General features: G+C 45.4%; 1 protein-coding gene across 6 annotated transcripts in view; it reads right to left on the bottom strand.

The window, feature by feature from the left end:
- TMEM131L (transmembrane 131 like) overlaps positions 1 to 2,983 on the bottom strand; it is a 160,126-nt gene extending 157,143 nt beyond the window's left edge. For 4 of the 6 annotated variants that reach the window (XM_060147815.1, XM_060147816.1, XM_060147819.1 and 1 more), the window contains exons 1-2: positions 2,816 to 2,976; positions 2,078 to 2,148 (exon numbers count right to left, since the gene is read on the bottom strand). In XM_060147815.1, the coding sequence (XP_060003798.1) occupies positions 2,078 to 2,148; positions 2,816 to 2,939 (195 nt within the window). In that variant the 5' untranslated portion in view covers positions 2,940 to 2,976. Of the gene's footprint in view, positions 1 to 2,077; positions 2,149 to 2,815 lie in introns of all 6 variants that reach the window. The other 2 variants (XM_060147822.1, XM_060147820.1) reach the window with 2 other exon arrangements.
- Between the last annotated feature and the right edge of the window lie 19,284 nt (positions 2,984 to 22,267).

Genomic DNA, 22,267 nt, shown 5'->3' with positions numbered 1-22,267 from the left:
CGTGCAGTTTAGATAGATATGCAGCTTAGATAAATATAGACAGACAGACCTATATCTATCCTCACCCCCACCGAGGTACATGTACGGTAAAACAGTCTCTAAAAAATACACATATGGATGGAGTATTTAGAAAATGATTTTGAATATCAGTTTCACTTTCATTATAGCTTCGATTAAATGAGCTTAGTTATAAATGCTTCTATAGTGAGTATTCCAGAGAACAGCTTCTAAAATTCTAACATTTTTTACCAAAACAAACTGTATTATACATATAAACAAAACCAGAAATTAAGATTTACATCAGATCATTTTTGCGCCTATAAGTAAAATCATTCATCATATCAGGGGCTTTGACATTTCCATCTCTGAGCACAGAGACTGAGCCTTCGACTAATGCTGTAACAAATGAAAGTCTATCATTTCCTTTCCTTTCCTTTCAGTCTGGGTTGGCTTCCTACACTAACCAGGAAGAGGTAGAGGGTACAATTGAGTAAAAATGCAAAAATGTATAGATATACACCAGTGCTTCTCAACCGGGGCAGTTCTGCTCCCCAGGGACATCTGGCAAGGTCTGGAGACATTTTTAGCTGTCACAACTTGCGGGGAGGGAGGAGTGACTGCCACTGGCATCTAGCGGGTAAGAGGGAGAGATGCTCCCAGGACAGCCCCCCACAATAAAGAATTCTCCAGCCCAAAATGTCACTAACATCTCTGCTGAAAACTCTGATATACACAAATATGACTATACTGCATTTGTGAAAAGTCAATATGCCAAATGTTCAGCATGGTTCTCTCAGCAGGAGTTGAGTGATTTCTATTTCGTTCTTTTCATCTTTCTGCATTTTTGTAACACTACACATCTGCCCTTTACAATCAGGGGAAAAAATCTATTTAGGAATAAACTTTTAAGAGAAGGACAGACTATCTGCTCCCCATCCTGATGGGGCTTTTTCTCCAAGGACTGGTCTCTTTCAGCCAGCTGGCCTTCAGGGAAGGTCCAGTGCATTTTTCCTCTAAAAAAAATCACCTCTCCACCTTGAAGCTGTTATTCATTAGTCCTGGTTAAAATGAATATTCCAAATATCTCAAAACCAGCCCTCTAAATGTTCCACATACGAGGAAGAACACTGAAATGTAAAACTGCACAGCCTCGCCGGTGAAGTTATAGCTACACATCCTGTTTTCTAAACAGCCACAAGAGACAACATAGAATTAAGTGCTGCCACCAACGTGAGAAGTAATGAACATCTTAAAAATTACTGGCACACAATCTGAGTAGTCCCTTACAATTCAAACCACTCCCCCACCCATCCAAAACATCCATTTGGGGTCACTACTGTCGCTGATGAAAAACAGTCAACAACATTATATTTAAATGTGTACATCTGCAGTCAATGAGAAATTCTCCTAAAAGTTAAATCTTAAACACAAAGGCTTTGCAATACTCTACTGAAGCGGTAAATCTGATGATGCCAGATTCCCAACAAATCATTAGTAATGATTTTTCCACATGCAATCATTACATCACACGGGGGGGCGGATACGAAACCTGAAATTCAAGTTCTTAACAAGAGGGTGTATTCTAACACAAATTAAAGGCACTTGGACAAAACCCAAGATTACAATCCTTTAAAGTCACATCTTCATCCCAAAGCTACTTAACGCTAACGGCAAGGACCACTCTCTAACATTTCTGAAATCAATATTCCATCCTCCCGTGGTCCTCAGGCACACAGGACGGCTCACGCAGAGATCAGGCACGGGTCCCTCGCCCACCCCGGACCACTGGCGGCCGAGGGGCCCGCCCTTCCCCTCTGCACCGCCGCCGCCGGCAGCGGCCCTGCTGAGGTGGCCTCGGCTCCCACCTCCTGAACTTGGGGCCGGCGTGACTCACGCCCTGTCACATGGCACGGGAGGAGGCCGGGCAGGCCACCGTGGCCAGGTGTTCAGGCTCGGCCCGACCGTTTATTTGCCTTGCAAAGTGGCCCGAGCGCCGGTGCCGCCGTGGGGGCCGGCGGCCTCCGGGCCTCTCCTCCCTTGCACCCGCGCAGCCGCCCTGTCACCTGCCCGTCCTCACCTGAGTGGGCAGCAGGAGTTCCCCTTCCTCCGCCTGCCACAGCTCCACCACGTTCGGCAACGGCTCGATCGCTGCACCAACACCAAAAAACACACCGCGTTTTTAATGCACGGAAAAAAAACGCTTCCTGTTTCCCGATTGTCCCCCCGTGCACCCGCCTCACCAAAACAAGCCTCCCTTCCCTTCTAGAAGCGGAGGCCACCCGAGGAGCGAGCCGAAGATAGGAACACAATGGACGGGGTGCGAGCCGGTGGCCCCTCGGACGTGCGGGCTCGGGGGCTCTAGCGCTGGGGGGACGGAGAGGAGAGGCCACCCCGCGGGACCCTGCGCTCCGCATCCCGCAGCAGCTGGGACAAGCGTGTGCGGGACACGGCCCGGGCGGCCAGGGAACAAAGCTGCAGGAAGCCGGGCCGCGGCGGGGCCCCAGCGCGCGCCACACAAAGCGGGGGCTGCGCCCAGGGCGCCCGGGGCCCGCGCACAAAGGCTCCGAGGCGCGCGCGGCTAGCGGTCCGCGCCGCGGTCCCCGAGCCCCGCGACTTCCCAGCTTTCTGTTGGCTGGGGGCAGAGGGTGCCGGAGGGGACGCCGCGGTGAGCAAAGGGTACCAGCCCGGAATTGCAACCGCTTTCCTTCCTCCTTTCCCGTTCCTCCCCTCGCCCTCTTATAGCTTTCAGCAGTTCCCCCAAAAGAAAGGGGGGGCGGGGTGGAGAGGGAAGCCAGCGGAGCGGCGCCAGGCTGACCTTGTCCCTGAGCCCCTCCCGGGCGACAGCAGGGCAGGAGAACCTGGAAGACGCCCAGCAGGAGGTTCACGGCCGCGGCGGTGAGGCAGTAGCAGCCCGGCTGCGGGCGTCGGAGCCCCGCCATGCTGCTGCTCGCGCTCCTCTGCGCTGCTCGCCGCGTTTGCCTCTCGCTAGCTGGCGCCCCGGCCTCCTCGCCCCGGGCCCGCCCCCGCGCCGCCTGCCCCGCCCCTCCCCGCGCCGCGTCGCCTCCGCCGCCGCCGCCGCCGCCGCCGCCGCCGCCGCCGCCGCCGCCGCCGCAGCTGCTGCAGGCCAGCCTCGGGCGCGCCGCTTGCTCCGCGCGTGTGCGCCACAGATAGGGAGGGACGGAGCGCGGCGGGGCGCGGGGAACGTGGACAATGCGAAGGCCGCAGCCGCCGCCCCGCCCGGCTCGGAGCACATGGCTGCGGGCCCGCCCCGCGGCGCCCTGCGGCTACCCCCCTACGAGGCTGCGGGGCCCGGGCACGTTCCGCGGGCGTGACAGGGGCGCCGAGAGCTGGCGGGAGGGGCTCCCGGGCCACTATCGCCAAGAACTTTGGGGTGGTTTCCGCTTTGTTTGGGCACGCTGGCCACGATCGGGTTATTACCCACAGGGGCAGGGGCGGCGGTGGGAGGTGGAAATGAGGAGTCGCCCAGCAAGAGGCCCCAGACAGGGTATTAGTGGAAATAATGCAGTGGTTGTCAGGAAAGGCGAGTGCTGCCACATGGCTACTGCCAGTTCTGCAGCGAGGATATCCGGTGGCTGCAAAGTCTGTAATTTAGAATTAAAAAGAGCTCTTCCAAGACGCGAGAGGCTGACCTCAGCGCCGCGTGGCGGTGGTGGGTCCGGCACCCTCTGTGGAGACGGTCCAGTTTGTGACAGGTGGGGAAGCCTCTTCCTAGGGGGTTTAGAGCTTTAAAGACCCTGCACACACTCCTTTCGGATTCCTATTGCAAAATTTAGTCAGCCTCTTCTGAAACCTGGTTGGGGTCAAGGACGTGGTGAGTTGCTGTCTCTGACATTCACGGGGTAATATAAGTGATACTTGGAAATACATTTTTTGATGCCTATAACTAAAAAGTACGTCTAAGATCTGAGATCTCTTTTAAGTTAATATCATGCCTTTGCCAGTGGTATCAGGAGCAAGGTTTTTTCAGGGATCTATTTGCGCGACCTGGAAGTACTGGCAATCTTAAGATATTTTTAATTTGCTGCTTCCAGAGTAGCTTGTATGAAATTCAGAGAATATGAGCCACGTAGAATGAAGAGGGGAAGTGACCATGGCACACCTGTCTGCTTACATTGATCCTCTATTTAATTGCTTCTGGTGCCTTAGAGTCTAGACAATGGCAAAGCAGTGGTCGAATAGCAGGGCAGATGCGGAGAAGGACTAAATCAATTATGGATCCTCTCTTTCCCAAGGACATAATACAGTACTGTGAACCCAATCTCACACTGTCTGGGCATAACTCTAAACAAGGTTAAATAGCCTAATTGCTTGGCCAGAACTAAACATTTAAGAAGATTAGCACAAATATAAAACCTCGATGTGAAAAAAAAGAAGGGCACTTTGCATTATCCACTCTCCAGTATTCTCTCTGTCCCTTGCCTTTTTTTCTGTGTTGCCTGCCAGCATCTACCTTTCCTTAGCAAGGATCTCCAGTCCCATCCCAACGCGTCCCTTCTTTTTTCTCTTAGTTTCACTTCTCTAGGTTTGCATTTGCCCCTTGGGCTCTGAAGGTCTTTCTTCTACTGTGTTAAGGGGGCCTTCTATGACAAGAATACTTGCCCAGCCCACTTCGGCAGTAACTGCACTTTCAAAGTTTGTTTCTACATGAAAGTTCTCTCATTGGCCTATTTATTTACAATACGTATTTTTAAGTCCACTTATGACCATACTACTTAGAAAGGAAAGCAAGCAAACATCAACAGCCTAACAGGTTTTATTCAACAGGTTTAATAAACAGACACAACCCAAAACTTTACTAATTTTTAAATTATTTTACTTTTTAGTAAAAGTCTTTCTCACACCAACCAGTATCTCAGAATCACTGGAAATGGCTTAAAAGATAGAAGAAAATTGCTATGGACCATATATAAACACAGCTCTATTTTATCTTCTACTGAAGCTTTTTAAAGGCCAGCTTAATTTTTCAAGTTGCAGTCTTGTGAACTTTACAAAGTTGGTAATGCTATTTGACTGTTGTTCAAAAAGCCAGAAACATGTATCTGCAGTGCCATGAGGTTGGAGAGGGATACAGGATTACACAGCTGTCTTCTTAGATAAATCTGACCTACTTAGCCTTCTCTGGAGGTATTTTTCATGCTGACTCATGAACAACAGGAGAGTTATGGCCCATTAAGTAGCATCCATGTTTTGAAGTAAATTTGTTCTCCAAAGAAGAGTCTGTGTCATTTGTGCTATATTTCCATTATTCCCCTGTGGATAATAGGTATTCTATTAGAGCTGGAAAAACTTTGGCTATTACATGATAGCCTAACTGCCTCATTTTACAGAAGAAACTGAAGCCCAGAAAGGATGAGAAATATCCAAGTTATAGTGGCAGAGTTATGGAGCAGTATGTATGAAATAATGTTAACTGGAAGAAAATTAATGTAAACATGAATGAACTCAATACGCAAATTACATACAGAAGATTAAAGGGTGGAAGAGACACAGGAGATATTTTACTAGAGTATATCAATTTTAAATTAGATGCGTGTAATTTTTTTTAAACCACTCCTAAAATCAACTAAATCTATACTTATTTTAAACATGCAAGATATTGACCATGCTTTTGACTTACTTTACCCTTGTTCTTTTTTTCTTAATGAGTACAGATGAAAACCAAGCAAGTTTATAAATGTGAGTTATAGCTCGACACATCCCACGTAAAGTTGACGGGGAAGGGTCAAGCCCAAATCACTTATATCTAATCCAGAGAAGATTCAACACACCAGGTCACAAGGTGGTTGTAAAGATTAAATGAGATACTGTAGGGTAAGCATCCTGGATAGGGGCTCAATAAATGCTAGTAATGGTATTACCCTGTGTTCACGTTGTGGGGACATGCCAGACTATCATGAGTACGGTAAATTTGACACTGATGTTCAGTTACTTGAATTACCTATTCATTGCCATTCACTGTCATCTCTTATCACTCAGACATGCTGGAAATGGGAATGATTAATGAAAATGTACAGGTAACAGCTGTTTTCTAGCTCACCTATTCATACATTTCAGGTCTCACCCCAGTAGAGACAACAAAACTAAGTCTTTTATCAAATCATCACCACCATCATTGCTGGGATGCAAGCCTCATCCTTGCCTGGGAGGAAGTGCCCAGAAGGGATGGTTTTTGAGCTTGGCAGAAACCTAGGGATTATGGTCAGGTACTCTTGAGATGCAAACCTCCCCCTTGACTCAAGAGGACCCTTCTTACTCTTTCTTCCATTTCATCTGATCTCGGGAAGCATCAATTAAGTATTCACACCTTTCTTAAACTACTCTGTTGTGGTTTTTTGTTTGGTTGGGTTTTTGTTTTTGTTTTTGGCAGAGCCATGTGGCATGGGAGATCTTAGTTCCCCGACCAGGAATGGATCCCTTCCCCCCTGCAATGGAAGCACGAAGTCTTAACCACCGGACTGCCTGGGAAGTCCTATTCTGTTGTGTTAATCCATTGTCTTTTTCTGCCGTGGGAACATCAAGCAATTTGAGGGAGCAACAGTATTCATAGTTAAAAATCGTCATCTTTCTCCATGTTTTTTTAAACTCATAAAACTGTACAATAAAAAGGGTAAATTTTACTGAATAAGAGTTAATTAAATTGATTACATTTATTAGATAGCTTTTTAAAAAATTAAAGACAATTTTTAAAGAGAGGCTAGAATGTGATTTACACAGGATGCCTCGAGTGTGGTCCTGCTACATGTTTAATTATGATTAAATGAATGATACATGAGTGAAAAAAAAAATAGTCACCTTCCCAGCCACCTTTGCAACTTGGCATGGCTATTTGGCCGACTTCTGGTCATTGTGATGTAAGCAGACTTCTACTGGCATGGCTTCAAGGAAAGCTACTGTTTTTCTGATGAAGACGAATAGACTCAGCTAGTACAAGAGTTTTGCTCTGTGTTCCTCTTCCTGATGGAATATAGATGTGATGCCCAGAGGTTTGGCAGCCTTCAGACAAGCCTGAGGACACAAACTACCTGCTGAGGATGGTGCACTAGAAAGGCAGAAGTCTTGATCCTAGAGGAATTATAGAATTGCTAGATTGTCTACCTTTTAACATCTTGTTTTGTAAGCAAAAGTAACCCCTTCTTATTGTGGTCAAGTTTTCTGTTACTTCCTGTCAAAAACAATCGCAAGTGAGAGAAAGAAGAAACTTCACCAATACAAAAATGAAAGTGAGCCATAACCATTAACAATAACCAGTCTCAAAGATATTAACAGAATGCTCATATAACAAGAGGAAATAGCAAGTAATACTTGGTTTGTTTTACAAGTGCAAATTAAAAGACCTATCATGTATCATTTTATATCAACTAAATTAGCTAAATGAATAAAAGCAACAAAAGTAAATACTGATTAGAGGGCTGCAGAGAAAGTGTTTAACACTTAGCAATCTAGTTTATTCTCCAGAGGACAGTCTACTCTCCCCAGGGCCATCACTGTAAGTCTGTGTCAATGGAACTCCCGTCAAGTGCAGCAGACAACTCTTTCTACCATCTTCAATCTGTCCCTACCTCCTCAATCTGCTTTGCAGCTGCTTCCTCCTGTGCCCAACCTTTGAAAGTAAGAGGACCCCAGGGCTTGGTCCTGGATATTCTCTCTTTCTCTCTCTCTCTCTCTCTCTCTCTCTCTCTCTCTCTCTCGCTCTCGCTCTCTCGCTCTCTCGATGAATTCATCCAGCCCCAGTATATTTAAATATTATCTATAAGCCGACGAGTCTCAAGTTTAGAACTTTGGCCCGAACCTAAAGTTCCACACTCATATATCCATCCAACTGCCTGCTTGCCATCCCCACTTGAATGGCTAATAAGCATCTCAGACATAACATGTCCAAACTCTTTATTGTACCCATCCAAACCTGTTAAATCCCCACTCTCCCTAACCTCCAGTCCATGGCAGCACCATCTACCCAGTTGCTCGAGCCAAAAGCCAAGGAGTCATATTTAATTCCTCTTTCCTTTACAGCCTTTAAAACTCTCAGGAAGTCCTGAGGCACTCAGCTCCAGAGTATTTCCCTTACCTCACCTTTCTTTCTCCACCACTACCCCGCTAGCGCCCCATCGCTCACGTAGACTCCTCCAATTGCCCTCTACTGGTCTCTCTGCTTCCACCCTCATCACTTATATGTATGTCGGCTGTGCAATGGCCAAAATGACCTTTTTAACATAGAATTCATATTATGTATTAATATGAAACCCTCCGGTGGTTTCCCATACAATTAGAATACAATCCAAACACCTATCCTCGTCCTGCAGGGAGCTGCGCGATCTGGCCCTGCTCACCTTTCTGACCTCATCTTCCACAGCTTTCCCCTTGATAACTGCTCTTCAGCCCGGGGGCCTTTGTGTCCACCGAGCTCACCAGGCTTGACCACCCCCCCCCGCCCCACCTCAGGACGTTTGCACTTGCTGTTTTCTCTTCCTGGAACCCCCCCCCCGCCCCACCTCAGGACGTTTGCACTTGCTGTTTTCTCTTCCTGGAACCCCCCCCCCCCGCCCCACCTCAGGACGTTTGCACTTGCTGTTTTCTCTTCCTGGAAAGCTCTCTGTCCTGATGAGCACACATCTGGCTCCCTCTCATCACGTACACTGGGCTGCCATGTATGCTCATGCCTGGAGTGCCCGAGAAGCGGGGCCTGAAATCCAGCCCTGATGCACAAGCTGGCCCTGGCTCCAGGCTGCCTACAGTGAGAGGAGCTGCCTTCTGATTCCACAAGGGCACTGACAGGCCAGACCACATGCCCATGACGCTGCATCCTCCCAGAGGGAGCAGCTTTTCCTAATCAAAATATTCTTTCTTTTTTTTAAATTGAAGTATAGTTGATTTACAATGTTGTGTTAATTTCTGCTGTACAGCAAAGTGACTCAGTTATACATATATACACATTTTTTTCATATTCTTTTCCATTATCGTTTACCACAGGATATTGAATATAGTTCCCTGTGCTGTACAGTAGGACCTTGAAGTTTATCCATTCTAAACATAATAGTTTGCATCTTCTAATCCCAAACTCCCACTCCATCCCTCCCCCACCTCCCCTTGGCAACCACAAGTCTGTTCTCTATGTCTTGTGAGTCTATTTCTGTTCTGTCGTTAAGTTCATTTGTGTCATATTTTAGATTTCACATATAAGTAATATCATATGATATTTGTCTTTCTCTGTCTGACTTACTTCACTTAGTATGTTAATCTCTAGGTTCATCCATGTTGCTGCAAATGGCATTTCTTCATTCTTTTTTACTGTTGTGTAGTATTCCATTGTATACATGTACCACATCTTCTTTACCCATTCATCTGTTGATGGACATTTAGTTTGTTTCCATGTCTTGGCTATTGTGAATAGTGCTGCTATGATCATAGGGGTGCATGTATTTTTTTGAATTACAGTTTTGTCTGGATATATACCCAGGAATGGGATTGTTGGATCATATGGTAACTCTATTTTTAGTTTTCTGAGGAAGCTCCATACTGTTTTCCACAGTGGCTGCACCAACAGTGTAGGAAGGTTCCCTTTTCTCCACGCCCTCTCCAGAACAAAGTATTATTTCTTACATCTAAAGAGAAGGGAGAACTGTCACTGGGCACTCACTTTACATTCGTGTCTTATGTAAACCTGGCAAAATCGCAATGGGATTAGCCTTATTGTCCTTATTTTACATGTTAGAAACTGAAATTGACAGGGTAGATTGTTAATCTGGAGTTAAAATTGGACTCTAATTCTACTGCACCATACTGTCTCCAAAGATAAAAAAGCAAGAACTCACTTGGAAACTTCCATTTTTTTCCCCATGTTTCAATTCTATTTATTTTAGGATGCTTGTAGGAAGGTTAGAAAAGTCTATGAAGGCCCAGCTACAATGATTAAGAATAAGTTACGATTTCACATATAGCTACAAACCATACCCCATCTGTACAATGTCCAGGTGATACATTAAGGTCAATGTGAAATTCAGTAAAATCTGTCATTTTTCTTTTGAGTCTCCACACTTTCGGACATACAGATCTTGTCCCTTTACTGATTTGTGTACATAGTAGCTTACAGTCTATTTGAGAAAGTTATTTGTGTAAACTTCTAAAATAGTGACTCCATTAACTGATTTGTTTATACTTGCTATTAAAATGTTCTACTTGGGAGTTCAAAATGTAGACCAAAGAGGAGAATTTATTTTTCTCTTCCTTCATTTCTTTCTTTCTTTCTTATTTGTTACTGGAAAAGATATAGAAGTAGATTTCATTCAGAAGGTTGGCAAGAATTGCAATTCTGTAAATTGAGTCAATTTCTTGTTAGATGATCTTGGAAAAACTGCTTTTTTTAAGGTCCCACTTAAGCTATAAAACAAAGCCCAGCCTTAGTCTGGGAAGCAGAAATAGTAAGCACTTTTTCAGCTCCATTTAACATCTAAAGTGATTCCATTGTAATTCAGCTTCCTCTTCTAGAAATAATGATAACCTTCATATATTGCTTATGTCATGTCAAGCCCTATCCTAAGAGCTCTGCTTATATTAAGTCATTTAATCCTTCCAGCAACCATATGGGGTGTAGGTACTATTATTATCCCTAATTTACAGATGGAGAAATTGAGGCACAGATCATAAAGCAATAAGGTGCAGAGCTGAAATTCAAACCCAGGCTGTCTGTCTCTGGAATCCACATTCTTCACCACCAGAGCAATACCGCCTTTACTCTCATGTGAATGGACAGTGATGTAATGGTGATCATTAGAAATGTATAGAAAGCACATGGAAATTGGAAACACTGAATAAAGGCCATTATGGCACCAAGAAAACTAAGAAATTCTCCAAGAGGATGTCAATACTGTACAACCAATTTCTGGTCACTGAATGTGTCATGGTTGCAGAAAAAATGGCATGCTTAGTATTGGAAATGGGTCTGTCTAGGTGAGGTAACCCTGAATTAAGTCATATGAACTTCTACATATTGCTGTAGAAGCTCCCCAAACTAATAGCATCTATCAAGTTCCATAAGTAGATAGGATTCTAATAGTAGCATTTCAACAACACTTATCTGACTTACCCATCTAAACAATCTAACTGAAATTTTGGAAAATGTGTTTCACGACCTTGAACAAGGCACTTCACCTCCCTGGGCCTTTTCTCTTGACTATAAAATGAAGCCATAAAATGATGTGACCTCTAAGGTCCTTTCCATGTCCTGCGTTGAATGATTTTCTGCCCAGACCTGATGGCTTGAGAGCAGGAAGCCTGCATTTTTTTTATTCATCATTTCTTACTATTCCAAAATCCACTGAGTAAAGCAACTTCACAGCTTCCTGAAACTGCGTGCTTTCAGATTACAATCATGTTAAGTTTGGCACTTAAAGTTCAAATAAAAAGCTGCCAGGTCAGCAGCGGGGAGCCAGATGTTATGGTTCTGACGTGATAAGGGGGATTGTTCTTGCCGTTTCTTCGGACCTGTACTGCCAGGCTCCAGCCACTGGCTAAGGATACAGTCAGCAGAATCTAGGGTCCTGTCTGGGGGGCTGGGCAAGTTACCTAACCGCTCTGTGCCTTAGTTTCTCACCTGTAAAATGGAGATAATAATCATCTGCCTCATAAGTTGTGGCAGAAAAATGAGGTCATATATATAAGCCTGTAGAAGAGTGCCCGGCACATGTTGTTTTGTTGTTGCCGTTTCCTGTATTAAGAAAAACAAAATGAGAACTTGAGGGAGGTCAGCCCGAAGAGTTTGTAGGATCACAGCAGGAGAGAAGCTCAGGTTGATGGCCCAGACGATGCTTCTACCGAGTCAACGTTAATGCCAGGCCCACATGAACAGAATGCCCTCATGTTGTGAAAAGGCTCCACTTCAGTTCTTTTATTTAGACATGTGTTTCAATTCCCAGGCGGGCAAGGCAATATAGGGCTTCCTTATTTTCCCTCCAACTGCAAAATAAAACTGCCCAGCCATTGGGAAAGGAACATCTCGATTAAGATCTGATCTGCATGATCAAACAATACACGCTCACAGGGCACAACGATTCCACATCCTGCTAAACTCAGACCTCCCACACACCTCCCTCGGGAAAGAAGAGGCACACAAGCGATCAGGGGTCTCCACTGCGCGCAAACTCAGTTCGCCGCACCTCGCCACCCTCGCGGTACCCTGACCGCCTGGCAGCGCAGGGGAGCAGCCCTAGAAACCAAGCAGCAGGCAAACAAAAGGCAGGGCAAGCAACCTGAGCAAGCCGGCCGGTGCATCCCTAACTGGGGCACAGCTCTGAGGCCAAGGGCAGAATCACACACAGCTGGGGGTGAGTCTCGCGCCGCGGCTGCAGGAGCTGCAGCCAGAGGACTGGAGAGAAAGCCTCCAACATCAGCCGGCGGCTCTTCGGAGACACCTGGCTTCCCAGAAAGTAGTGAGAGGCGCACGACGGAGAAAGCACACCGTCTAGGGCTCGGGAGACAGGTTCAGTCTCAGGGGGCTGTGCCCTTGGTCCCTCCCGCGGCCCTGTTTCCTCTGTGAGCGCTTTAAACCGGGAGCTGCGGGTAAATGACTCAGGGAGTGGAAGGTTGGCGAATTGGTTAAGAGACTTTGGCAATCACCTGTGTGTGAGGAAAGCAGGGTCTAGACTAGAGCGGTACTGGCAGTTTTGCTAAACGGCAATCGAGTTTTTCCCGCCAGTGTGTAGGCAAATTCTTCCGAGCCAGCCCAATAGATTTGAAGAAATGACCCCCTTCCGCTCCCCTTGGAAATTATTTTTGCTCTGTGTTAAAGATCATTCCAGTCCTGAAATTTTTTTTATTGCTAGATCAGCCTCAATTAAAAGTGCAACTTAAGGGGCTTCCCTGGTGGCGCAGTGGTTGAGAGCCCGCCTGCCGATGCAGGGGACGCGGATTCGTGTCCCGGTCCGGGAAGATCCCACATGCCACGGAGCGGCTGGGCCCGTGAGCCATGGCCGCTGAGCTTGTGCGTCCGGAGCCTGTGCTCCACAACGGGAGAGGCCACAACAGTGAGAGGCCCGCGTACAGCAAAAAAAAAAAAAAAAAAAGTGCAAATTAAGATAACTCTGCAGTATTATTTCATAATGATTAAATTAATGACAACAAAAACGCAAATTATTATGAAACCCAGTGTTGGGAAAGATTCAAAGAAGCCCACTCTTCACAGTGCCAAGGATAGGACAAGTTGGTACTTTTTCTTGAAGGCAACCGAATACAGAATAAAAGCCATAAAAATGATTGTACCTTTTGACACAGTAATATTCTTGGAAATTTATTTTGAGAAAATCATTTTAAATGAAAAATAGTTTACAAGATATTTATGGCAATGTTATTTGTGATAGCTCCAAACTGGAAACACCCGAAATAAATCCACTAACATGGAAATGGCAACGATAACTATGATAGATTTGGTGAAAAACTACTCAGTACAGTGAGAAATATATAAAAGGTTTTTAAAATACTGTACAGAGAGAAAAGTACACACACGTGAGGCTGGAACAAAAGGGAATAAAGCCGGGAAAGGGTGGAGGACAGTGTTTCTTTGGGGCAGAACATGGGGACTGTGAAGTGGGAAGGGAGATGCAGCTCCACCTGGAAAGGTGTAAGTGGCAGGATCAACAAGCACATGGCGTGTGGATTGAAACACAAACCAAGACCTGAAACTGTAGGAGAGGAGGTGTGTGAGGGGTGAAGTTGGTAACCTCAGTGGGCAAGGGGATCAGTGGTCGGTCCTCTCTCTGCCCCTCCAGTGAGCAGATAATCCAAGGCACCTCTGAAGGAGGAAGCTGGTATGCAGGTCAGTGTCTTAGAGGGAGAAGGGATCTGAACAGGAAATGGCTAAGACTGTCCTAGTTGTCAAAGGAAGTTGACGTAATGAAGACAGGACTCTGGGAAAATGTTGCTCAATTATTAAGACCTAACACTTCAAATCACCTCTGAAAAAAACAGCCGGGGTGGTATCTTAAAACCAACAGGTAAGAGGTCAAGAGGATTACATGGAATAATACGTGTAAAAGCACTGTGCCAACTGAGAAATGCTTGGTAAGTACTTCCTCTGAAGCCTAGGGCTTCATTCTAAGGAAGAAGCCTGCAAAGTTAGCCAGTATGTTCTTAACTCTAATCGTAAATCAATAGATGACTTTATAAATTCTTACAGTTTTAGTTTTGACCAAGTAGTGGTAAAATCATATGCTTGTATCTTCACCATTTAACCATGTTGACTCTTTTCAAGAGATTCCTGGTGATCTCTAAGCTAGCCATAATTAAATTGATTGAGTGAATTAGAGAAATAATCTAAAACGCCAAATCAACTATGATTGGCCCCATGATGTTCGTATTCTGCGTGTTTTATGTGGACAAATTTTTTTAATTCTTTATTGAATTTGTTACAATATTGCTTCTGCTTTATGTTTTGGCTTTTTGGCCACAAGGCACTTGGGATCTTAGCTCCCCAACCAGGGATCGAACCCGCACCCCCTACATTGGAAGGCGAAGTCCTAACCACCGGACCACCAAGGAAGTTCCTATATTCTGAATATTTTAAATCCAAAACCACTCATTCATTCATTCATTCATTCATCCAGGTCAATCTGGAGAGAAGTGCTGTGTCTGTGTAAGCAGGGTAAACTATAAGGCAATAGGAAATTACAGAACACTATAGACTCTAGGGAAAGAGAAATACGAAAGCAGGGATACGTTATACAAATTGTCCTTTCTGCTGATCAAAATGAGTAAATAACTTACATCTTTGCAAAGGACAACATTTGATCTTTCTTGCTAAGCTTATCATGCGGCCTCACAACGCCTGCTGAATTACGCTCGCTGCATGCTTGCACTTACGTGTTTCCTTAATGTTCAGCTCACCAGGGCCAAGACTCAGCTTCTACTTCTGCCTGAGAGATATCAAGTTTCACTCCTGTTGTTTGAATCTTCTATACCTCCCCCCAACCCACCCACCTTCTGTGCCTTATTAAAATGAACACTCTCTTTTGATTTTCTTCTTGGGACCACTGGGTCTAGGTTTTTTTCCCTACTGTTGTTAAACATCACCTGTGTCTTTAAGCCCAGTGTCTGAAGGGATAGAGCAGCACTTCTAGCTGAAAAAGGCAGTCATCTTGATTTGATACCGGTTTATCCTTGTGATGAAAGTACCGTTTCATTTTTGACGGCCTTAATTTAGCATTTATCCTGGGGGTTGGGTTTTGTGTTGCCTTTACGCGCGCGCGCGCGCACACACACACACACACACACACACACACACACACACAGACACACAGAGCCTAGTTCTTTTTAGGCACCTCTCCAGCTGTGAGTTTAGCAAGCCTTCCTGCTAATGGGGAGACAGACAGAATTACTGCTCCAAACATTCCCCTGCCACTGATCCAGAACATGTGTTATCATATCACACACTCTAAATTGATTCCGAATCCCTGCCAACAGGGCACAGTCTGCATTCCAAATACCTAAGGCCCTGAGACAGTGAGCTGTAAAACAGAAATAGGCCATGCTTCCTTCTTTAATTTGATGTAAGCATGAGTAAGTTTGCCAAACATATTTGATTTTTAGAATTTTTTTTTTCCTGAAAACATAGAGCAGCCCACAAAATCTCTATACCTTAGTGACAATAGACTTTATCCTGAAAGTCCCCAGCCCCCCAATTCTTAATGTCACTTCCAATCTCTTGGTGAAGGGTGGTTAACAGGAAATAGGGCAAGACTGAGGGGAGCTCACATTTAAGATAATAAAGTGACTCTCATTCAACTGGTGAGAGACGTAAACAGTCTGACTATGATGGTCTCCTGGGAGTAGAGGTCTAGGATTTCAAATGGTATATAAACAGTTGCAGAATCTCTGCAATTACTCTGGAAATGAACTCCTAGTCCAGATGGCAATGTAAGGAATAATCACCTATTTTCAGTCCTGTGCTATCCCGTATGTATGACCTGAGCTACTGTCAATTTATTTCTTGTTCAGAATAATTGTGTAGATTATCGAACAAATATCGCTAAAACTTCTCTTTATTTTTGTGAGTCTTGAGGACTGAAGAGTGGGAGTTGGGAAAAGAAAGAGTAAGTGTCACTAGGAACCTGGCATTGGGAACATCCTGGGGATAAGTAGGGCAGCTGGTTGATCTCAGAAGTTCTGAGTCCCAACTTGGTTACCATGGTCATACCATTCCACCCCATAATTTCACCTGGCAAGGTCTCCATTGTGTCATCACTCCTGAACACTACCCCATCCCACTCTTCTTTGATCCAACTCTTCCTCACTAGATCCTAAGAGATAGCCACACAAGCAGACATGGGTACAGGGAGTTAATACTTTGTGACAAATGGGATAATGCCAGAGGGTGAATTGCCAGGAAAGTACTCAAACTTTATAGAAGTGGATTCTGCATATTTATGACTTAAATTTCACTGTATATGGAAGAGTGGTAGTATCATGTTGGCATGGCTTGGTTTTCCCCAAATGTATCAGCTAGTGCTAACTAATAAATAAAATCTGACTAGCTGCACAATTACCCCAGCTGATTTTCAGGTTGCCCTGGCATAATGAAGACATTGCTCTGCTAGCCTTCAGGAGGCCTGGCTTCCAGGACCAGCTTATGGTCCCCCAGCTGAGTGATTTCCACTCACATACTCGAGTTCTTTTTTTTAATTTTTATTTTATATTGGAATATAGTTGATTTACAATGTTGTGTTAGTTTCAGGTGTACAGCAAAGTGATTCAATTATACATATACATATATCCATTCTTTCAGATTCTTTTCCCATCTAGGTTATTACAGAATATTGAGTAGAGTTCCCTGTACCATACAGTAGGTCCTTGTTGTTTATCTATATAGTAGTATGTATATGTTAATCTCAAACTCCTAATTTATCCCTCCCCCCACCTTTCCCCTTTGGTAACCATAAGTTTTTTCAAAGTCCATGGGTCTGTTTCTGTTTTGTAAATAAATTCATTTGTATCATTTTTTTTTTAGATTTCACATATAAGTGACATCACATGATATTTGTATTCCTATGTCTGACTTACTTCATTTAGTATGATAATCTCTAGGTCCATCCATGTTGCTAATCGCTAGGTCCATCCATGTTGCTGCAAATAGTATTATTTCATTCTTTTTTATGGCTGAGTAATATTCCATTGTATATATGTACCACCTCTTCTTTATCCATTCCTCTGTCAATGGACATTTAGGTTCCTTCCATGTCTTGTTGAGTGCTCTGGTTCTTTAACAGCAAGATGGAGGAGTTGGGCTGGTATTGCACCCTGAAGCTCTTTCCTAGGTCTGAAGTTCAATGATCCTTTTCCTTACTGGTCTTTTCTTCTCTGAGATTAAAGATTTAACTGTACATTTCTAGATTGATTTGTTTGATATTGCTAATTTCAAACCTTTAAGAAATGAAAACAATAATGTTTGAAGGAGGAGTGTATATTCTCAAAATAAAGGAATTCAAACCTTATTATACAATTTTTTTTATAAAACTGATTTTATTTTTTTTTAATTTATTTTATTTATCTTTGGCTGCATTGGGTCTTCGTTGCTACACGTGGGCTTTCTCTAGTTGCGATGAGCAGGGGCTACTCTTCGTTGCGGTGTTCAGGCTTCTCATTGCGGTGGCTTCTCTTGTTGTGGAACACGGGCCCTAGACGCGTGGGCCTCAGTGGTTGTGGCACACAGGCTCAGTAGTTGTGGTGCACGAGCTCTAGAGCACAGGCTCAGCAGTTGTGGTGCACAGGCTTAGTTGCTCCGTGGCTTGTGGGATCTTCCCGGACCAGGGCTCAAACCCATGTCCCCTGCATCGGCAGGTGGATTCTTAACCACTGTGTGACCAGAGCAGCCCTATACAATTTTTTAAAGGTATAATTATGTCTGTTTGGGAGAGGCAATACATAAGATTATAATAGGAAAGAATGATTCACGTCTGTTTAAGTATAATAGGTGTTTTCATTTCCTGAAAAGTCAAATTATGAACCATTTTATAAAACTAGATTTAAAGTCTATGGCAACAAAGGTGAATTCTTCTTAAGTATCAAGACATAAGTCTACATATTTTTAAATTTATTTGTTTATTTATTTTTGGCTGCATTGGGTTTTTGTTGCTGCACGTGGACTCTCTCTAGTTGCGGCAAGCGGCACATGGGCTCAGTAGTTGTGGCTCGCGGGCTGCAGAGTGCAGGCTCACCAGTTGTGGCGCACAGGCTTAGTTGCTCCGCGGCATGTGGGGTCTTCCCGGACCAGTGCTCGAACCCGTGTCCCCCGCATTGGCAGGCAGACCCTTAACCACTGCGCACCAGGGAAGTCCAAGTCTACATATTTAAAGTCCCCCTGGAGGAATGTTCTCCTATGTTTATTTCTCTGTATCCTGTTACAACAGATATCATGATCAGCACTTTGCTATAAAAGCCACTGACCATAAGTATTTGAATTCATTGACCTGGGTCCCAACCCAGAATATTGGAACTCTCTGGAAGGAAGGAGATCTGCTTTAGTTGATTGTAAGATGAGAATATTTAAGAGCCATTTGAAAAAGGGCTGGAGAACTTTCTCCTGTGTAACCTGGAACAGGAGCCAGTTGGTGGTGGTGCAGTGGCAGACAGGAACAGACAATTTTCAGTAGGGAGGTCAAGGTGGGCCTCAATAAAAAGATGACATTTGAGCAGGAGTTAACTTTGCAACTAGCTGGAGGAAGAGTATTCCAGACAGAGTACACCCTGTGGCAGGAGTGTGCCTGCGGAAAGCCAGTGTGGCCGGAGCAATGTGAGATGGAACATTTGGAAGATGCGATCAGAGGGCAGAATGTCAGGCAGAGTGAGCACTGCCTCCTGGGCCATTGTCAAGACTTGGAAATGTACTTTTACTTTGCAGAAAGATGGGGAGTCAGGAAAGGCTTTCGGCAGAATGACCTGATCTGATGGACATTTTGGGGGGATCCCTCTGGCGGCAGTGTGGAGAGTAGACTGTCCGAGGGCAGCAATGCAACAACCAGACTGGGGGCTAAACGGGTCACCTAGTCTAGAGATTCTTAGTGACTTGCAGCAGGTGAGAGCAGGGGAGGGACTCAGAGGTAGTGAGATTCCAGATCTGTTTTTTTTTTTTTTTGCAGTACGCGGGCCTCTCACTGTTGTGGCCTCTCTCGTTGCGGAGCACAGGCTCCGGACGCGCAGGCTCAGCTGCCATGGCTCACGGGCCCAGCTGCTCCGTGGCATGTGGGATCTTCCTGGACCGGGGCACGAACCTGTGTCCCCTGCATCGGCAGGCAGACTCTCAACCACTGCACCACCAGGGAAGCCCCAGATCTGTTTTAAGAGTCAAGAAGATTTCCTGACTTAGATTGTGAGATGTGAATTTTAAAAACGGAGCCAAGAATGATTCCAAGTGACCCCAAGAGTGGAGTCGCCATCAGCTGAGATGGTGGTAAAAGAAAACTTCCAACTCCTCCACAAATCTGTATTTTTCCTTGCTTTAAAAAACCGTCAGGACGAGGAGAAGATGGCGGAAGAGTAAGACGCGGAGATCACTTTCCTCCCCACACCAGAAATACACCTACACGTGGAACACGTGTTCCTACAGAACACCTACTGAACGCTGGCAGAAGACCTCAGACCTCCCAAAAGGCAAGAAAGTCCCCAGTTACCTGAGTAGGGCAAAAGAAAAAAGAATAAACAGAGACAAAAGGATAGGGACAGGACCTGCACCAGTGAGAGGGAGCTGTGAAGGAGGAAAGGTTTCTACACACTAGGAAGCCCCTTTGCGGGCGGAGACTGCGGGTGGCAGAGGGGGAAAGCTTCGGGCCGCGGAGAAGAGCTCAGCAACAGGGGTGCAGAGGGTAAAGCGGGGAGATTCCCGCACAGAGGATCGGTGCCGACCGGCACTCACCAGCCCGAGAGGCTTGTCTGCTCACCCGCCGGGGCGGGGGGTTGCTGGGAGCTGAGGCTCGGGCTTCAGGGAGAGGTCTGAGCGCAGGGAGAGGACTGGGGTTGGCGGCGTGAACACAGCCAGCAGGGGGTTAGTGCACCACCGCTAGCCGGGAGGGAGTCTGGGGAAAAGTCTGGACCTGCCGAAGAGGCAAGAGACTTTTTCTTCCCTCTTTGTTTCCTGGTGAGCGAGGAGAGGGGATTAAGAGCGCTGCTTAAAGGAGCTCCAGAGAGCAGTGCAAGCCGCAGCTAAAAGCGCGGACCCCAGAGATGGGCATGAGACGCTAAGGCTGCTGTTGCCGCCACCAAGAAGCCTGTGTGCGAGCACAGGTCACTATCCACACACCCCTTCCGGGGAGCCTGTGCAGCCCGCCACTGCCAGGGTCCCGGGATCCAGGGACAATTTCCCCAGGAGAACGCACGGCGCGCCTCAGGCTGGTGCAACATCACGCCGGCCTCTGCCGCCGCAGGCTCGCCCCGCACTCCGTGCCCCTCCCTCTCCCCGGCCTGCATGAGCCAGAGCCCCCAAAGCAGCTGCTCCTTTAACCCCGTCCTGTCTGAGCGAAGAACAGACGCCCTCCGGAGACCTACACGCAGAGGCGGGGCCAAATCCAAAGCTGAGCCCCTGGGAGCTGTGAGAACAAAGAAGAGAAAGGGAAATCTCTCCCAGCAGCCTCAGAAGCAGCAGATTAAAGTTCCACAATCAACTTGATATACCCTGCATCTGTGGAATACATGAATAGACAACGAATCATCCCAAATTGAGGAGGTGGATTTTGAGAGCAAGGTTTATGATTTTTTCCCCTTTTCCTCTTTTTGTGAGTGTTTATGTGTATGCTTCTGTGGGAGATTTTGTCTGTATAGCTTTGCTTCCAACATTTGTCCTAGGGTTGTATCTGTCCGTTTTTTTTTCTTAATAATTATTTTTTATTTTAATAACTTTATTTTATCTTACTTTATTTTATTTTATCTTTTCTTTCTTTCCTTCCTTCCTTCCTCCCTCCCGGCTGTCTTTCTTTCTTTCTTTTCTTTCTTCCTTCCTTCCTTCCTTCCTTCCTTCCTTCCTTCCTTCCTTCCTTCCTTCCTTTCTTTCTTTCTTTCTTTCTTTCTTTCTTTCTTTCTTTCTTTCTTTCTTTCTTTCTTTCTTTCTTTCTTTCTTTCTTCTTTTTCTCCCTTTTATTCTGAGCCGTGTGGATGAAAGGCTCTTGGTGCTCCAGCCAGGAGTTAGTGCGGTGCCTCTGAGGTGGGAGAGCCAACTTCAGGACACTGGTCCACAAGAGACCCCCCAGCTCCACATAATATCAAACGGCAAAAATCTCCCAGAGATTTCCATCTCAACACCAGCACCCAGCTTCACTCAACCACCAGCAAGCTACAGTGCTGGACACCCTATGCCAAACAACTAGCAAAACAGGAACACAACCCCACCCATTAGCACAGAGGCTGCCTAAAATCATAATAAGTCCACAGACACACCAAAACACACCACCAGACGTGGACCTGCCCACCAGAAAGACAAGATCCAGCCTCATCCATCAGAACACAGGCACTAGTCCCCTCCACCAGGAAGCCAACACAACCCACTGAACCAAATTTAGCCCCTGGGGACAGACACCAAAAACAATGGGAACTACGAACCTGCAGCCTGCAAAAAGGAGACCCCCAAAAAACAGTAGGATAAGCAAAATGAGAAGACAGAAAAACACACAGCAGATGAAGGAGCAAGATAAAAACCCACCAGACCTAACAAATGAAGAGGAAATAGGCAGTCTACCTGAAAAAGAATTCAGAATAATGATAGCACAGATGATCCAAAATCTTGGAAACAGAATACACAAAATGCAAGAAACATTTAACAAGGACTTAGAAGAACTAAAGATGAAACAAGCAACGATGAACAACACAATAAATGAAATTAAAAATACTCTAGATGGGATCAATAGCAGAATAACTGAGGCAGAAGAACGGATAAGTGACCTGGAAGATAAAATAGTGGAAATAACTACTGCAGAACAGAATAAAGAAGAAAGAATGAAAAGAACTGAGGAGAGTCTCAGAGACCCCTGGGACAACATTAAACACACCAACATTCAAATTATAGGGGTTCCAGAAGAAGAAGAGAGAAAGAAAGGGACTGAGAAAATATTTGAAGAGATTATAGTTGAAAACTTTCCTAATATGGGAAAGGAGATATTTAATCAAGTCCAGGAAGCACAGAGAGTCCCATACAGGATAAATTCAAGGAGAAATATGCCAAGACACATATTAATCAAACTGTCAAAAATTAAATACAGGGCTTCCCTGGTGGCGCAGTTGT

The sequence above is a fragment of the Lagenorhynchus albirostris genome, chromosome 4 (genome assembly GCF_949774975.1).
Source record: "Lagenorhynchus albirostris chromosome 4, mLagAlb1.1, whole genome shotgun sequence".
NCBI classification, from domain to species: Eukaryota; Metazoa; Chordata; class Mammalia; order Artiodactyla; family Delphinidae; genus Lagenorhynchus; species Lagenorhynchus albirostris.
Note: the sequence above shows the minus strand (reverse complement) of the source record. Positions and strands in the feature narration are given on the sequence as shown.